This window comes from Musca vetustissima, unplaced genomic scaffold (assembly GCF_032173495.1).
Source record: "Musca vetustissima isolate MV318-11 ecotype Yass unplaced genomic scaffold, APGP_CSIRO_Mvet_v1 utg5251, whole genome shotgun sequence".
NCBI lineage: Eukaryota > Metazoa > Arthropoda > Insecta > Diptera > Muscidae > Musca > Musca vetustissima.
This window is the reverse complement of record NW_026885056.1, coordinates 248,975-267,712: the sequence shown is the minus strand read 5'-3', so window position 1 is coordinate 267,712 and position 18,738 is coordinate 248,975. Positions and strand designations below refer to the sequence as shown.

Sequence of the window (18,738 nt, the reverse complement as noted above, 5' to 3'; positions counted from 1 at the left end):
TATTCTTTTTGTCGTTCTTTAATTTTATGTGTATTGTTTTGTGAATGAATTTCGGTTTGAATTGGATTTCGTTTTTTTTTGTATTGAAATACGATATCCTTCCTGTATCCCCGCGACAGGACAGGCTACAGGTTCGCTGGCTGGCTGACTGGCACACATGGTCATTGTGGTTAAAGTGTAAAAAATTTTGCAGTATTATTTAGTAGGAATTCAAATTGAATGCTGGCTAAAAATTTTATATCCGTAAAATTCTTTGAAGCGCATAGGCGGCAAATACCCTACAATGGGTAATTAAGGAAAAGGTCAGGGGTTTTGTGTTTTTGTAAACCCCAATTTTTTGGTTGATTTACTTGGAACAGCAATAAACAAATTAATACCTTTTATTATTTCATTATACAAAAAAAATATATTTAAAAAAATATTATGGGGCGTATTTTCCGTTTTTTGAAAAATCATTCAAAATTCATTCATGCCTATCACCGCTTTTCCAAACAACAACAGCAACAATTCATTGATTATACTTTTTGTTTCCTTCATCCCCAACTTGCATAGTAAATTTTCTAACAATAAATTGTATGAGTATGTGTGTGTGTGTTCGCTTCTAAGTTATGAACAATTTGGTAGTGTAATAAAGAAATCACATAGTCCGAAAATCCATCAAATTAAAATGCCACAAATTAACAAAGTAGTAAAAATGTCATCGCACCAATTTATCAAAAGCTTTGGAACGATTTTTTGTTGTTGTTGTTTTTCATTTATTCGCTTGAATTCCTCCATTCGAGGAATGTAACCGAATTTTGTGTTTGTTATTTGTTAAGATTCAAGTTCACAAGTAATTTAACGCCAAACGGGCTGGGAAATTTGATGAGCAGCCACCCACAAATGTGCACACTCCCCATATGGCGATCGTAGTATGTATGTATGCATGTAGCTGACGCAGCAGAGACAACAACCAAAGAGGAAATTGTTGAGCAAAAAAATAAAACAAACGAAACAAAAATAAAAAAAAATTAGAGGTGTGCTTCTATAATTTATACACAGTGGGACAAAAAAATTGCAGAATGAGAATTCACAAAAAAAAAAAAAAAAATTGTTAAAAAACGTGCCCAAAATATAGAATATTAGGGGGTATGATTATAACAGACAATGTGTTTGAACAGCGTGCCCCAACTCCCAAAAATACGGCTATTAGGGGGTACTGTTATATAGGATTTACCCTGAAACTATTATTTATTTTTATTATTTTATTTACTATTTATTTATTATTATTATTATTTTTTTTGATGAGATTTTCCACCCTATGAGAATTTCATAATAAAAAATTACAGCCGAAGACGTACCCAAAATCTCCGAAAATACCCAATATTTAGGGGTACCGATATATTAGAGCTTTACCAAAACGTGTACCCCGATATATTCCATTTTCAATACCAAACATCATACGAATAGTATCAATGTGTGTGTAAGATTTTAAAGCTCTATATTAACTAGTAGCATATGCCCCCTATTTCTTCACTGTAATAAAAACCCAATACCGACCATTATTAAAATTTTAGAACCATTTTGTACTTATGTTATCATATAGTAAGTATTTCCAAAACTACCTCCATATCTCAACCCTACACACCAATTCTGACCGCAACAGAAATCTAGCTCTATAATAAATTTGGTATCATTTATTACCCTTCGTACTTTGTAAATTTCCAAATTTCAAATATAGGTTCACCCAAATCCAAATTTAGTACAAGTTAGTACACATTAATAAAAATTTCCATAACTATATACTTTAAAAATCATAAGTACGAATTTCCCAAATACACCAATCGTAATTTCAAATTTCAGGATTCTAACGGTTCATCTAAATCCAATTTTTATCAAATTTAGTACGATTTAGTACACATAACTACAAATTTCCATTACTACCTACAACATGCAATCCAATGGAAATCAGTATTCCAGCTCTATCGGGTCACTCTTAATACAAATTGTACCAAATTTAGTGCCGTTTAGTACACATTTCCAAAACTTCCTACATACCCAAATCCAACACATCAACAGTGATCCTAACTCAAGATGTCAATATTCTAGCTCTATCAGTTCACCTAAATCCAAATTTGGTACGATTTAGTACACATTAGTACGTATTTCCAAAAGTTTCTACATACTCCAATCCACCACCCCTACAAGCATCCTATGTCAAAATTTCAGGATTTCAGCTCTATCAGTTCACCCAAAATTCAAATTGTACCAAATTTAGTACCCATACGTATGAATTTCCAAAACTACATCCATACCCCAATCTTACACTCCAACGGTAACTTTATTTCCAAATTTCCATTTCTATTGGTTCGCCTAAAATTTTAATTATACCAAATTTAGTACACATTAGTACGAATATCCAAAACTTTCTACTAAACCGAATCCTACACCCCAACAGTGATCCTAATGTCAAATTACAAGATTCCAGCTCAATTGGTTCAGCCAAATCTACATTTGGTACCATTTAGTACAGAATTCCCAAACTTCATACATTGGTTCAACCAAAATTTAAATTGTACCAAATTTAATTCATATTAGTAGGAACGTCCTAAATAGCTCAATTCTAACCCCAGCAGTGACCCTAACTCCAAATGTCAAGATTTCTGCCCTATCGGTTCACCCAAACCCAAATTTGGTACCATATAGTACACATTAGTACAAATTCTCAAAATTTCCTACATAACCCAATCCTACACCACAACAATGATCCTAAGTCAAACCTGAGGATCCCAGCTCTATCGTTTCATCCAACATCAAAATTGTACCAAATATAGTCCCGTTAGTACTTTTCGTACTCATATGTATAAATATCCAAAACCACCTACATATCCCAATCCTACACTCCGACGGTAATATTAATTTCAAATTTCAATATTCCAGTTTATCCGTTCATCCAAATTCAAATTGTACCATATTTAGTACCGCTTAGTACTTTTCGTATATATAACTAAACACTTGCAAAGCCACCTCCTAACATCGACCCTACATATCAACTTTGATTCGTATTTCAAATTTCAAGTTTTTAGCTCTATATGTGAACAGATAGATAGACAAAATTGTACCAAATTTAATACGTTTTAGTACTTTTCGAGTTTCCAAAAACCCTTGGTACATCTACTTCGCTTTTTGTGCTGGGCTAAGAACTTTCCGAACTGCCCTCGTACAAATAGTACTATATATAGTACTTTTTAGTACGAATTTCCAAAACCCCAACCTTTTCTGACACCTTTGGACTAAGAGTGACCCTCACCCAAAATTTGAAGATTCTAGCTCCAGCCGTTTCGTTTGGGCGTAGATGAATCGTTAAGTCAGTCAGTGAATCACTTTACTCTGATATAAGTATAGATTGCGAGCTATATCGATATTTTAACAGGTAGACGTCTTTGAATCAAGAAAATATATTTCTTTAGTGGGTCTTGAACAAGGTATTACAAATTCAATATACACTACACCTTATGATGGAGGTCATAAAAATGTTATCCATTGTGTATAAAACCACTCATCATCTATTATTTTGGTATTTTATTTATTTTGTATTATGCTGTCCTTATATGAATTTCGCTCAGTGTCCCCAAACATTCCCCTTTATTGGGTTGAACAGTCTTCACAATATCTTCCCTACATTTAGTTTCTATAAAGAAATACTCTCCGATCGTTTCAACCTCATACATTCAACACTTGTTGAAGTAGTTTCTTAAGTACCCCCCACAATCACATCTGTACACAAACACACACATACACCTACAATTATGCATGCGCCATCATAATTGATATACAAAAATTTAAACTTTGAATACCGTAAATATTTGTGCATATTTCATCATCGACACTTCTGCTGCTCATTGACCTTCCATGAAATTAATGTCCTGTTTTGTTTTCATTTCCATTTCATTTCAGTATGGAACTCAGTTCGGTGATCTTGCAAATATCCTTCCTTATAATATTCGGCAAAATGTTGGCATTTGGTTTTGTCGGACCCGAAGAACGTAAATGTAAATATTTGCGGGTGGAGAAGTTGCTGAAGATTCGCTGTTTCGATATGAATCTGAAGGAGGTGCCACAATATCTGAAGTCATCGGTGGAGGTAAGTTTGAAAAAATTGTATTTTTTATAACATTCCTATTTTATTTTTGTAAAATTCAAGTGAATTGCAACCAACAATTTGTTAAAAAAAAATGATGTTTGATTAAAAAACAAAATAATGAAGTGTCACGACCAAGGTGTTTGATGTAACTCGAATTCGTTCGATTCGAATTTTACACAAACAGTCTAAAAGGGGGGAAACACATAAGAGGACTTCAGGCCGGGCCTGTTTAGTTGGCTTTGTGTGGAACATGATTTTTGACACCGTTCTCCTTTACAATAAAAACAGTCAACTTAACAGGCCAGGCCTGTAGTCCTCTTAGTGTGTCAAGCTTAAGATCATTTTTTCTAATATACTTTTTTGTATACTAATTCATTTTTGTTGAGCATCGAATGCAACCATAAAGTGGCGTGCCTTAAATTATAGTATTTCGAAAAATTGTGTTTATTTATCGAGTGTGTAATTTCAGTCGGATTTTCGTTGCTGTTGCTGTCGGATATTGTGTTGTGTTGCATTTCTGATGATAATTGAATTGAATGATATTCAATTATTGTCATTATGTTGAATTTAAGTGGCTGTTAACTTTTGTGAACTTGATTTCTATGTAACTGTGACTGATGTACGCTTATTAAATGAATGAACATACAGACGAACATAATTATTGAATATGCAGCCAAAGTGTCGGCCCTGGCTGCGTTATTCTAGTCTGTCGTTCGTCGTTCATCATTTATGGGGGATTTGCATTTTTTAAATTAAATGATGGAAAAAAAGTATATTGTATGTCATAGAATCACAGAGAAAAGAGAAATGTGAGGACTTACACATAGAGGGAGGGAGTGATATGAAAATAGGGAGTGATAGAGCTTTGGGTTGCTTTTGTTTTTGGGTGTATCTTTAATGAAAATATATAATTTCAAAATATAAAACTAGCTTAGATTGAAAAAACAATGTCTACAGACCTCGTTGATTGTGTCATATCTAAGGTAATGTGAATTTTTGACATAAGTAATGGTCAAAGTAGTAAAAACGTCGTTATGTTCAACCCGGCCAAACTATTAATACCCTCCACCACGAGCTGTGCATTCAAAACTATTTTAAATTAAATCTGTCAAAAAATTCAAAAAAAAAAACTCACGTTGAAAAATTGGAACAGGAATTTCAACGCGTCATTTGTATAGAGGCTATTTTAAAACATTTACCTTCATATATTAAATAATTTCTCGAAATATATATTTTTTTATTCACCAGTATTACGATATCCCAAATTATGGTCACTTCGATGAGAAAATACAATTAAAAAACTTTATAATACCGAATAAGGTGTGGGACGCTTTGTGTTCGGCCTATATAGAAAACTATGCCCTTTCAGACAATTTTCCGCACAAATGTGTTTTAACCTTCAATGTCCTGGAATGCCGAACCGACTAAAACACTCAAAATACTGGGGTGCTACACTTTTGTTTATACCAAACCTTTATACCAAATTACGGCCAAATTGATGGAAAATTCAACAGCATTCCGATATGCCAAATAAAAGTCACTTCGATGAGAAAATTCGCATACAAACTTAATAATATCGAAATGGGGCTGAACGCTGTATGTGGGGCCTATATAGAAACTGAAGACTTAGACCAATACAAATTAAAAAAAAAAACACGTCTCTGATAGAAAATTCGGATAAAAACTTAATAATATCCGAAAATGGGGCGGAACGCTGTATATGCTTTATATATGGGAAAATATGTCTAGAGGCCTTAAAATACTGACGGGGTGTTATCCTTATATGGAGACTATGTCATAACATGAACCAATTTCTGTATGAAGGCTAAAGCCTTCAAAATACCGAAAATGGATGCGTACAATTATATGGCAGCAATACGAGAAACCAAAACCGATATTGATAATATTTAATAGGATGATTTGAAACCCAATGAGAAGCTGAGTAATCCAATTAGAGGCAATTCGGTTGGAAAAAACGTATTACCCCCCCCCCCCCCCCCCCAAAATACCGAATATTGAAGGGTACTATTATATGAAGACTACCCGGAAACTTGGAACAATATTAATAATTTTTCTTAGGGAGACTTTAATTTTTAATAGGACAGTTTTAAACCCCATGGGAAGCTAAATAATCCAATTGCAGGCAATTCGGTTGAAAAACAAACCTCTTACCCACCCTCAAAATACCGAATATTGGAGGATACCATTATATGGAGGCTATCTGAAAACGTTGACCAATATTGATAATTTTTGGTAGGGATATTTTCCAAAATATCAAATTTGGTTGAAACAAGTGTGACACATTTGGAAGAAAATACCGAATATTGGGTGTATGGCGATTTTAAACCCCATGAGAGCCTGAATAATGCAATTTGAGGTAATTCGGAGGCTACCATTATTTGAGGGCTACATGAAAATGTATACCAATATTTAAATATTTTTTGTAGACATACTTTCTACTAAATAAGAATCCAAAATATCAAACACCTGGGCCAATTTTTAAAGTTGTTGGTAAGGGAGATTTTCTACACAATGACAATCCAAATTATAAAATTACAGCCAAATTGATTGCAACCCAAACTCCGCACAATACCGACTTTTGGAATGGAGCGTTATATGGGGGCTAACCTAAAAAGTGGAACAATATTGATAATTTTTAGTAAGAAAATTGTAAACCTTGTGAGAATTCAAAATTTTAAATCAAAACTAATATTAAATATTAAATTACAACAAAGTTTCAAAAAACCTAATATTTGGGGAGGTGTCGTTTGATAGGGAGATTTTTTAAACAATGACAATTAAAAATATAAAATTATTATACAGTGTATTTATATACAGTACACATTATGATGGATGGTAAAAATATTGAATTGTTCATTGCATTCCCTGACAAAAAAGGAAAGTATTGTAGAAAAAAAATACTGGAGCTTAGTTGTGTATTCAAGACCCTGATAACATATTTTTTTTTAATTTCTCATGGTAAAATTTTACAAGAGAAGGTTATCCAGAAAAAATACAACATTCAGATATGAATATGTGTGCGTTTTTCTCTCGCAAACATGGCCATCAATTTATTTCAATGAAACTAAATATGCTGTGATGTGCACTCTCACACGAATAAAAATTTCCGAGGTTTTATGATTTTTGTGTTTTTTTTTTGTATTTTTTTGGTTTTTGTTTTGTCAGCGTTCTTCATTTGTTTTTTTTTTCTGGTAAATTTCAATAAGCATTGTCTGCTATTGCTTATACTACTGTCCCAGCCATGCCATGCCCCTAGCATAAATGAGGCTCAATTGATCTTAATTGCTAAATAATACCCCCTTTACTTTGTTTTGGGAGTCTCGATGCAAGTCTGGTTTAAACTGAGTCTTGGTTGGCTACTGTTTTTTTTTTTGTGAGTCTGTATTTGGATCATTTTATTTAAAAAATGAAGTGGGAGTTCCATTAGAAGAACAAAGTTATGAGGAATTGAAAAAATTAATAAAATTAAGTTAATTTTAAATTATACAAGACCACATGTCATTTGAAACTTCTCAAATTTATTATGAATCTGAACTCTACAACAATTAAGAATTTAAGGTTGAATAACCATGTTGAACGCATATTATATTTACTGCTATTAGGCATTTAGGGGCTGAATTTAGATATTTATTCCGTGATCTTGGAAGTCGATAAACATAATTGCAGAAAATATGTTACCATCATTTTAGGTATTTTTAAAGTTGTAGTCTTATTTTCCAATCGAAGAGGATGGAATGTAGCGTTCTTGAAGGGTGATAATCGAAAATTTTCGACATCGGTTCATCTTTTGACATACGGTATAGTCGTATTTCCTCAACGAAAAAAATTCTTTAAAAAACCCCATTTCTATGACCATGCCTCCGATGCACTTTAATATTACTCTTTAAAAGATACACGCCTCTAATGGACATTTAACAAATATTTTTTTTTAGGAAATTCTTACATTCAAATCAATATTCTTTCAGGCCTCTGGTAGATATTGAAACAATATTCGTTAAAAACCACGCCTCTGACTAACTTTGAAAAATATCATTAAAAGAATCAACACCTCTGATAGGCCTTGAAAAAAGCTTCCTTAATAAACCACGCCTCTGATAGTCCTTGAAAAAATATTCTTTAAAAAATTCGCGCCCCTGATAGACCTTGAAAAATATTCTTTAAAAAACCACGCCTCTGATAAGCCTTGACAAAATGTTCTATAAAATATCCACGCCTTCAGTAGACCAAGATAAAATATTACTAAAAAAGACCACGTCTTTTATAGACCTTAATAAGCCTTGAAAAAATATTCTTAAATAATCCACGCCTCTTTACTGGACCTTGAAAAAATATTCTTAATAAAATCCACGTCTCTTTTTTGTACCTTGAAAAAATGTCCATAAAAAATAGACCTTAAATAATATTCTTTAAAAAAATCCATGCCTCTAATAGACATTGAAAAATATTCTTTAAAAAAATCCACGCCTCTAATAGACATTGAAAAATATTCTTTAAATAATCCACGCCTCTAATAGACCTTGAAAAAGTATTCCTAAAAAAACACGCCTCTGATAAACCTTGAAAAATATTTTTAGAAAAACACCACTCCTAGATTGACCTAAAAATAAAATATATTTTTTTTTAAAAATCACGCCTCTGATAGAATTTAAATAATATTCTTTGAAAAAATCCACGCCTCTAATAGACCATGAAAAATATTCTATAAAAAATTCACGCTTCGGATGGACCTTAAAAAGAATATTCTTTAAAAATGCACACCTCTGATAGACTTCGACAAAATATTCTTTAAAAAAACACGCCTCTGACAGACCTTCAATTCTTTTCTTTTAAAAATCCACGCTAAGTGAGCCATTGCAATAAATTTAACTTCAATTATTTTTTGTTAATTAATTAATTTGAATTATTTATGTTTATTTCCTTCCAGGTCTTAGATTTATCCTACAATCGCATTAAGAAGCTAAAGCGCAGCTCATTTCAGCCATACAAAAGCATTAAATATTTACTGCTCTATGACAATATGATACAGTCGGTGGAACCGGGTACCTTCTCACATCTGACATCACTACAGGTAAGGGATCAGCATTGCATTCTAATAAATTAAAAAAAAAAAACAAAAATGCAAAATGTCAATTAAGAAATCAATGTAACGGTTAATTAAACAAAATAGACAATTGAATTGGAGGAGGTGGAATAAAAATTCACATAAACATTAACAAATCAGCACAGGGGACATGCAATTGTCAAATTGTGAAAATTTCGAAAAAACGAAACTAACAAATTTGTTACACGCCACACACACACAACTAATTATGACACTTCTTGTCAATCATCATCATCAGCGAGTGATTTTTTTTTGCGAATAACTCACATGAATGTGGAGTTCAATTAACTTTTGTTACAAAATTGTAATAAAATTTTTATTTTTTTTCGAAATTACAGGAAATTGATTTATCAAATAATGGCCTATTGACAATACCCCTGGAACTATTACAACTGCCATCGCTGAGAAATTTGTACATAGACAGTAATGAGCTAATACATTTGGAACGTGATCTAGAGGCTCTCGATAGGCCAATTAAGGCCCCATTGGAATATTTAAATGTGGCCGATTGTGGTCTACAGGATATACCCGATTTGGGTATATTGCCAAGTAAGTTTGCCTTTAAGGACATTTTAACAATTGAAAACTAATTAAACATTTGTTTTTTTTTTCAGAACTATGGCACATTAATGCCTCCATGAATCCTTTGATGGACCTCAGCATAGATCGTTTTGCAAATATGTGCAATTTGAAAAGTATCGATTTGACAAGGACGAAATTGACGCAATGCCAGTGTCAACAGGCCAATAATCATCTGAGGGCCTTGTCGGTTAAAACGAAATTTGTCCCGGTTTGTGTGGGTAAGTTCAACAGAAATAGATTTAAGATTATTTTTTTGAAAGAAATGTTAAAAAAAATATATTAAAAAAATGGGAAATGGGAAAATACCACACAAAAATTCAACCCAAGTTCTCAAAAAAAAAAAAAAATAATAAACAGTTTTTAAAGTCCCTCAAAAATTATTTGTAAATCCATGTCTTTAAATGTCCAAAAGGCTTTTTTTAAATCCCAGTTATTGAAAATCCCTCAAAAAGCCAAGTTCCATTTTTGAAGACAAGTCCCCAAAAAAAATTAAATTTTTAAAAAAGTCTCTCATCAAAAAAATTATGTTTGAAAATCCGTGCCATTAAAAATTTGTCAACATTATTTTTTTTAAATCCATGCCTTGAAAATCCCTCAAAAAATTGTAGAAAATCCATTAATTCTAATACCTCTAAAAACCATGCCTCTCATAGACCCTCAAAAATACATTTTTTTTCATTTCATTTTTAAAAAATCCTGAAAAATTTTTCTAAAAAAATCCACGACCCTCAAAAAATATATATTTTTTAAATCCACGCATGAAATGTATTGTTTAAAAAATCTAATTTGAAAATATACTTGAAAATATTTTTAAGAAAAATCTACGACCCTCAAAAATTATTTTTAAAAACAGTCCACGTCTGAAAAAAATTTCTAAAAGATCCATGACCCTCAAAAAATTTTTTTTTTAAAACAAAGCCTAAATATTTAAAAAAATACACGACTGAAAATATTTTCTAAAAAAAATCACGAACCTCAAAAAATAGTTTTTAAAAAATCCACGCCTGATTTTTTTTTCAATCCACGACTGAAAATATTTTCTAAAAAATCCACGACCTAAAATAAATTTAAAAAAAATCTACGCCTGATTTTTTTTAAATCTACGCCTGATTTTTTTAAATCTACGCCTGATTTTTTTAAATCCACGCCTTTATTTTTTTAAATTCATTCCTTAAATTATTTTATAAAACCAGTAAGGAAAAGAGTAAAGTCGGACGGGGCCGACATCAACAGATGAATCCTAACAGGCGTCGTATTTTTAAAGGACCAGTAAAATGAAATTAGATCCATAAACATGTCATTCTGCAACCGATACTAAATTTTTCATTTGGTCAGACATAGAAGCTATATCTAAATCTGAACCGATTTCCAGGAAACTTAACACACATCATTCTAGGCCTAATTCATTACGCTGTGCCAAATTCCGTGCCAACCGAAAGATATTAAGGGACTTTGGTGCACCATTTACATTAAATAGAACGAAAATATATATGGGAGCTATATCTAAATCTGGGCCGATTTTCAGGAAACTTAACACACATCATTCTAGACTTAATTTAGTACGCTATGCCAAATTTCGTGCAAATCGAAAGATATATAGGGACATTGACTATTTACCTTAAATCGGACGAAAATGTATATGGGAGCTATATCTAAATCTGGGCCGATTTTCAGGAAACTTAGCACATATCATTCTGGACTTAATTCAGTACGCTATGCACAATTTCGTGCAAATCAAAAGATATATAGGGACATTGACTATTTACCTTAAATCGGACGAAAATATATATGGGAGCTATATCTAAATCTGGGCCGATTTTCAGGAAACTTAACATACATCATTCTAGACCTTATTCATTACGCTGTGCCAAATTTCGTGCCAACCGAAAGATATTAAGGGAGTTTGATGCACCATTTACTTAAAATCGGACGAAAATATATATGGGAGCTATATCTAAATCTGGCCCGATTTTCTCGAAACTTAACACACATCATTCTAGACTTAATTTAGTACGCTATGCCAAATTTCGTGCAAATGGGGAGATATATAGGGACTTTGGTGCCGATATCGAAGGAAAATATTTATGGAAGCTATATCTAAATCTGAACCGATTTTTCCCAATTTCAATTGGGTTCGTCCTTGGGCCAAATAAGTGACCTATGCCAAATTTCATCCCAATCGGATCATAAATGCGACCTGTACTTTGTTCACAAAAATACATGGACCGACGGACGGACGGACATGCGTAAATCGACTCAGAAAGTGATTCTATGCATATTCTCAAAAGGAACCATGTGTCTATCTCGTTTTCATTTGCCTGTTACAAACATATGCACAACGACATAATACTCTGTACCACAGTGTGGTGAAGGGTATTTTTTTCAAAAAATTCACGTTTTTAAAAAATTCACACCTTTGAAAGTCTCTCAAAAAATATTTAAAAAAAAATCCTGCTTTTGAAAGTCTCTCAAATCTAAAAAAAAATTAAAAAAAAAATTACGCCTTTGAGAGTCTCCCAAAAATTATTTTTAAAAGATCCACCCTTTCAGAGTCTCCCAAAAAATATTTTGAAATAATCCACGACTTTGAGAGTCGCCCAAAAATATTTTTTAAAAAAATCCACGCCTTTGAGAGTCTCTCAAATCCAAAAAATATTTTGAAAAAATCCACGCTTTTGATAGTCTCTCAAAAACTATTTAAAAAAATCCACGTCTTTGAGAGTCTCTCAAAAAATATTTTTAAAAAAATCCACTCCTTTGAGAGTCTCTCAAATCCAAAAAATATTTTTAAAAAATCCACGCCTTTGAGAGTCTCTCAAAAAATATTTAAAAAAAAAATCCACGTCTTTGAGAGTCTCTCAAAAAATATTTAAAAAAAAAATCCACGCCTTTTAAAGTCTCTCAAAAAATATTTAAAAAAAAAATCCACGCCTTTGAGAGTCTCTCAAATCCAAAAACAAATTTAAAAAAATCCACGCCTTTTAAAACCTCTGAAATGTCAAAAATATTTTCAAAAAAATCCACGACTTTCAGAGTCTCCCAAATCCAAAAAATGTTAAAAATCCGCGCCTTTTCAGGGATGCACGCATTTTCAGATACTCTTAAAAAATATTTTTTTAAATATCGACACCCTTCAAAAACCTTAAATAATATTTAAAAAAATCTTCTTCTTCCCTTTCAAAAACCCTCAAAAAATATATTTCAAAAATCCAATCAGAATTAAACTAATTTTTTTATTTTTTACCTTTTTGGTGGGTTGTAGGGTATCAGTGATCCGATTAATGCCTTTGTTGGTTCCGTTTTATTTAATAAATTCTATTTTTTTTAATTTATTCATAAATAATTTATTTTTATTGTTGTTTTTTCCTCTCACTTCCAGACACCTTGGATCCCTCCGTCTGTCCACTGCCATATAATTTTACCATCGATTCGGAAACATTTCACACATGCAAGACATCGGTGGCGAAAGCGGAAGCTCGTAATCTTTGGATGTTTGTGGCCGGCTGTTGTGGTGGCATTCTGGTCGTAATTCTATGTAAGTAATAAAAAAAAACTAAATAAAATTATTGTTATTATTATTAGGGTTAGAATGAAAGGTGTAACTAATCGATTTTTTCGTCTTCTTTTTCTCTGCACAGTGGTCTGGTATTGCATACACCGTAAACGTAAGCGACGCAACAAGAAATTACGTGCCGCCCAATTGCATCGCAAAAGTTTGGTGATTTCACCGAAAAATGCCATCAATAAAAAAGAAATGGAATTCCATTGTAATCACAACGATGAGCTGTTGTGCTGTGATACTGCCTAAGGATAACAAACACACACATATATACACAAATACGATAGATATAAGAACAAAAAAAGGAGACCAGAAAAAAAAACAATCCACAAAACTGCTTAGTGAATAAATCAAGGACATGTGCCTCCAGACAATAAGTGCCTCAAATATATTTATAAATAGTTTTTAGTTGTAAAAAAAAAATATTTTTTAATTTATTTTCTGTTTTTTCGTTTTTGCTGACTGACAGTCTGTTAAGAAAATGTTTGCATGGAATCATTTTTTTTTTAGTTTACATAAATTATTTTGTAAGACAAAACTGAATTTTTTTTTTGTGTAAATAATTTTTTTTTTCTTGGAAATTATTTTTATTTTTGCAAACATTTTCTGGGTAGACTGTACCAATTTTTTGTATAGTAATAATTAGTAATATTTGTTTGTAGTATTAAAAAAAATATATATACCAAGTGCCAGACAAATACAGGGTGTTACAAAATAAGTTTAACACAACTAAATGCATAATTAAAAAATAGTAGGTATTTATTGGAACACCCTGTAGCAAAAACCATAATAATAAATATGACAATAATTTTTATTAATTAATTTATAATTAAGCTAATTTTATTTTAAATTGTGTCTTTGTATTATATAACTTGATGAAATGCAAGCCAAGAAAAAAAAGCCAATCGCAAAGGTGCCTTATCTAAACTAAGTTATACAAACATATTTTTTTAAGTAACTGCAATTTTTTTATTAGTTTTAATTTTATTTTTTTGTAGTTCAAAATGTGAGAAAACCAAACTACTATTATTACTACTACACATACCTACAAACATATACATATACATACATTAATATTTTAATTTATCCATTTTTTGTAAGTTTAGTGAAATCCCCCCACCACAATTGCAACCACCACAACTACTATTTTTTTTTAATTTTAATTTTGTTTTGTTAGAAAACTGAAAAGAAAACGACTTAATAAAATACAACTGAATATATTTAATTTTTTTCTAAAACTTTCCTTTTTGTATTCTATTTTTTATTTTATTGGAGGGTTGGATTGAAGTGGGACGCTATGTATGAGCGAGCGCTGGGTGGACATGTCGTTGATGGCATGTCCATAGCGAAGTCAATGTGTCATAAACAGTTCAATGTCCTTAATGCATTATGCCAATTTAATAACCGAACAGAATATACCGGAATATTCCAGAATACAGAGGCGGAGGATAGAGGGGAGGGGGTTAACAGTATAAACGAAGATTTTTTTAGAGATTTTTTACGACCAACATATTTATTCAGGGACTTCAATAAGAATTCTTTTTAAAGAATCGTAGACTTTAATAAAAAAAATTTAACAAAAAAAATATTAAAAAAATATTTGTTTAAGACATACCATGAGTCATATGAGAGTATTTTTATACCCTTCACCACACTGTTGTACAGGGTATTATGTCTTTGTACATATGTTTGTAACAGGCAAAAGGAAACGAGATAGACCCATGGTTCCCTTTGAGAATATGCATATAATCACTTTCTGAGTCGATTTATGCAAGTCCGTCCGTCTGTCCGCCCATCTGCTGGTGTTAACTTGCAAACAAAGGACAGGTCGCATTTATAATCCGATTTGGATGAAATTTGGTACAGCTCATTTGTTTGGCCCAAGGACGAACCCTATTTGGGAAAAAATCGGTTCAGATTTAGATATAGCTCCCATATATATTTTCTTCCGATTTAAGGTAAATGGTGCACAAAAGTTCCTAAATATATTTTGATTTGCACGAAATTTGGCACAACATACGGAATTAAGTCAAAGTTTCGTGAAAATTGGTTTAGATTTAGATATAGCTCCCATATATAGTTTCGTCCGATTTTAGGTAAATGGTGCATCAAAGTCCCTATATATATCTTTCGATTTGCTCCAAATTTGACACTGCGTACTGAATTAATGCTAGAATAATGTGCACTAAGTTTCGTGGAAATCGGGTCAGATATAGATATAGCTCCCATATATAATTTCGTCCGATTTTATGTAAATGTTGTAAACAAAGTCCCTAAATATCCTTCGATTTGCACGAAATTTAACACAGCGTACGGAATTAAGTTTAAAATTATGTGTGCAAAGTTTCGTGAAAGTCGGTTCAGATTCAGATATAGCTCCCATATATATTTGCATCCGATTTGATGTAAACGGTGCACCAAAGACTCTAAATATCTTTAGATTTGCACGAAATATGGCACAACGTACGGAACTAAGTCTAAAATGATGTGTGCTAATTTTCGTGAAAATCGGTGCAGATGTAGATATAGCTCCCATATATAGTTCCGTCCGATTTTATGTAAATGGTGCATCAAAGACCCTATATATATTTCGATTTGCACAAAATTTGGCATAGGGTACTGAATTGAGTGTATAATGATGTGTGCTAAGTTTCGTGAAAATCGGTTCAGATTTAGATATAGCTCCCATATATATTTTCGTCCGATTTTATAGGAATTATGTAGCAAAGTCCCTAGATATCTTTCGATTTGCACGAAATTTGACACAGCGTACGGAATTAAGTCTAGAGTGATGTGTGCTAACTTTCGTAAAAATCGGTTCAGATTTAGATATAGCTTCCATATATAGTTTCGTCCGATTTTAGGTTAATGGTGCATCAAAGTCCATATATATCTTTCGATTTGCACGAAATTTGGCACAGGGTACCGAATTGAGTGTAGAATGATGTGTGCTAAATTTCCTGAATATCGGTTCACATTTAGATATAGCTCCCATTTGTATTTTCGATGGATTTTAGGTAAATGTTGTACCGGTTTACACGAAACCTATAAAATTGAGACAAGAATGACGTTTTTTTAATTGGTGCAGATGCAGCAGAACTATGTTGTCAGGGTATTACAGCTTTGTGCAGCCCCAAAAGTTTGTAAATGTTGCACCTAGACCCACTTTGAGTATAGCAATCGTCATATTTCGACTAGCTGAGTCAATCTACCCATGTGTGTCCGTCCGTCTGTTCATTATAATTTGTAAACACAGTTATGTACCAATTTTAATGCAATTCTGCACGTAGGACAGATCGGTTAATATTTCGGGGATGAGCTGGACCAAATATTTAAAGTTTTTCTGGTATCTACAGAGGCCGCAATTATGGCTTGAAATTTTCCATGGAGAACGGGTAAGGAATAAGCATGACTGTTTTGATAAAGATAGTACAATATTTAGTGGGACAAATGGATCCTGACATTCGTGTGAAAAATAATTTGGATTCTATGTCGTATATATTTATTCCTGAAGGACATAAACCCGAAACTTTGATAATATATCGAAGAGGATTAGTTGACCTTTTAATTTTATATCAATTATAATGCTGTATGTGCTCGGATGTGGGAGTTACACTTACATATTTACAGATGTATTGAGATGTTACTTAGTAACCATTACCCATGCTAAAGAGCGGAAATTTAGCGCTGATCGCTTTGAAATTATCTACGAAGTTCCAGTTATGGACAAGGACAACGCCAATCATGATCAGATAATGTTGGGATGAAATGGACCGAAATTTTAATTTTTTGTATTTTTTGAATCGCAGTTATAAGCGGAACATCACAGCGCAACCCACGGTGAAGGGAATCTGGACAAATAATTAGAAGAGCTGTACTTAATATTGATAATATTTGGAAAATATGCCAGTGTAGGGAAGAGCTGCTAAAGACCACTAATCGAGCAAGAGAGCGAAAATATCACGGAATATTGCCTAGGTTCGAAATATACATTCGCAAAAAATTAGAGTTCCGTGGTAGTTGTTTAGGGTTTCTTATAGTCGACTCCGTCCGACTATACTGCTCCGCTATTACTATTTTTGAATTCTATTTCTCTTTCATATTTTATTTTCGCATTTCGAAACAATTTGCTACTCGTTTTTTATGCAATCAACCTCATTGAAATATTATTGTTAAACCCTAAGTTTCTTTGGATCATATTCCTTTCAGGCAATTTAGAGTCGTCTGTCTGGCTGGTGTGCAAGATAACCGAGTAACCGATTAGATCACATCATATTTTTTTTTTTTTAAATTTAATCACGTTCCAAGATGGGACCCCATCGGTCGGCTCCTTCTTCTTGTCAACCACCCCCACTAAATTGTCAATATTTTGCTCAAAATTAATTCTATAATATCATGAGAACGGACTATCTGATTTGAACAAATCATTGCACAACCATGCTTGCATAATGTTGGAAGATGGGACTTATCTCCGACTGATTAACACTTTTTTTTAATAATCAGCATTATTTAAAATTGCGGGGAACTCTTAAAAGTTTAAGGGAATAATATGGGTAAAATGGTAAACTTGACATCACTTATTTAAAATAGTGGTTCGTATATTGACTTCAATTCAAATATATCATGTTCATAGGTTTTAGTAAAGTTCCAAACCATTGTTAGATTTGCCGTAAAAACGTTTAAAAGTAGAAATATTGGTTCTGCTATTGAACGGTAGGTGTCACCATGATCGAAAAAGAATATTCAGCATGATCATGTTATAGATGTTTTTATACACTTAAAAATACGAATTTAAGGAGATTGATTGCTTTAGTACCAATTTTCAGAATTTCATATATACCCCAATTCTGCACCCCAACAGTGACCCTAACTCCAAATTTACAGGTTTCCAGCACTATCGAATTCAAATTGTACTAAATTTAGTACACTTTAGTACATATTTCCAAATCTACCTACATATCCCAATCCTACAATCCAACAGTGAACCTTAATCCAAATTTCAGGATTCCAGCTCTATGGTTCACCTTAAATTCGAATTGTACCAAATTTAGTATACATAAGTACGAATTTCCCAAACTACCAACATACGTTCATTCTGCAATGCAGTAGTAATCTTATGTCTAAATTTCAGTGTTCCACCTCTTCCGATTCATCTAAATCCAAATTGTACCAAATTTGGTACACGTTAGTAAAAATTGGTCCACCAAAAATTCAAATTGTACCAAGTTTAGTACACATAAGTACGAATTTCAAAACGTTACATAGCCCAACAGTGATTATAACTCCAAAATTCAAGATTCCAGCTCTATCGTTTCACCCAAATTCAAATTTTGTACCATTTAGTACCAATTT

The 18,738-nt window shown here is 32.4% G+C and overlaps 1 protein-coding gene across 1 annotated transcript; it reads left to right on the top strand.

Annotated features, from left to right (window-relative positions):
- The first annotated feature begins 3,933 nt into the window (after nucleotides 1-3,933).
- LOC133332168 (leucine-rich repeat-containing protein 40) lies at nucleotides 3,934-13,636 on the top strand. Its single transcript, XM_061540548.1, has 6 exons — nucleotides 3,934-4,123; nucleotides 9,069-9,212; nucleotides 9,584-9,794; nucleotides 9,860-10,045; nucleotides 13,207-13,362; nucleotides 13,466-13,636. The coding sequence occupies exons 1-6, from the start codon at nucleotides 3,938-3,940 to the stop codon at nucleotides 13,633-13,635; spliced, it is 1,053 nt and encodes a 350-aa protein (XP_061396532.1). The 5' UTR covers nucleotides 3,934-3,937; the 3' UTR covers nucleotide 13,636.
- The last annotated feature ends 5,102 nt before the right edge of the window (nucleotides 13,637-18,738 follow it).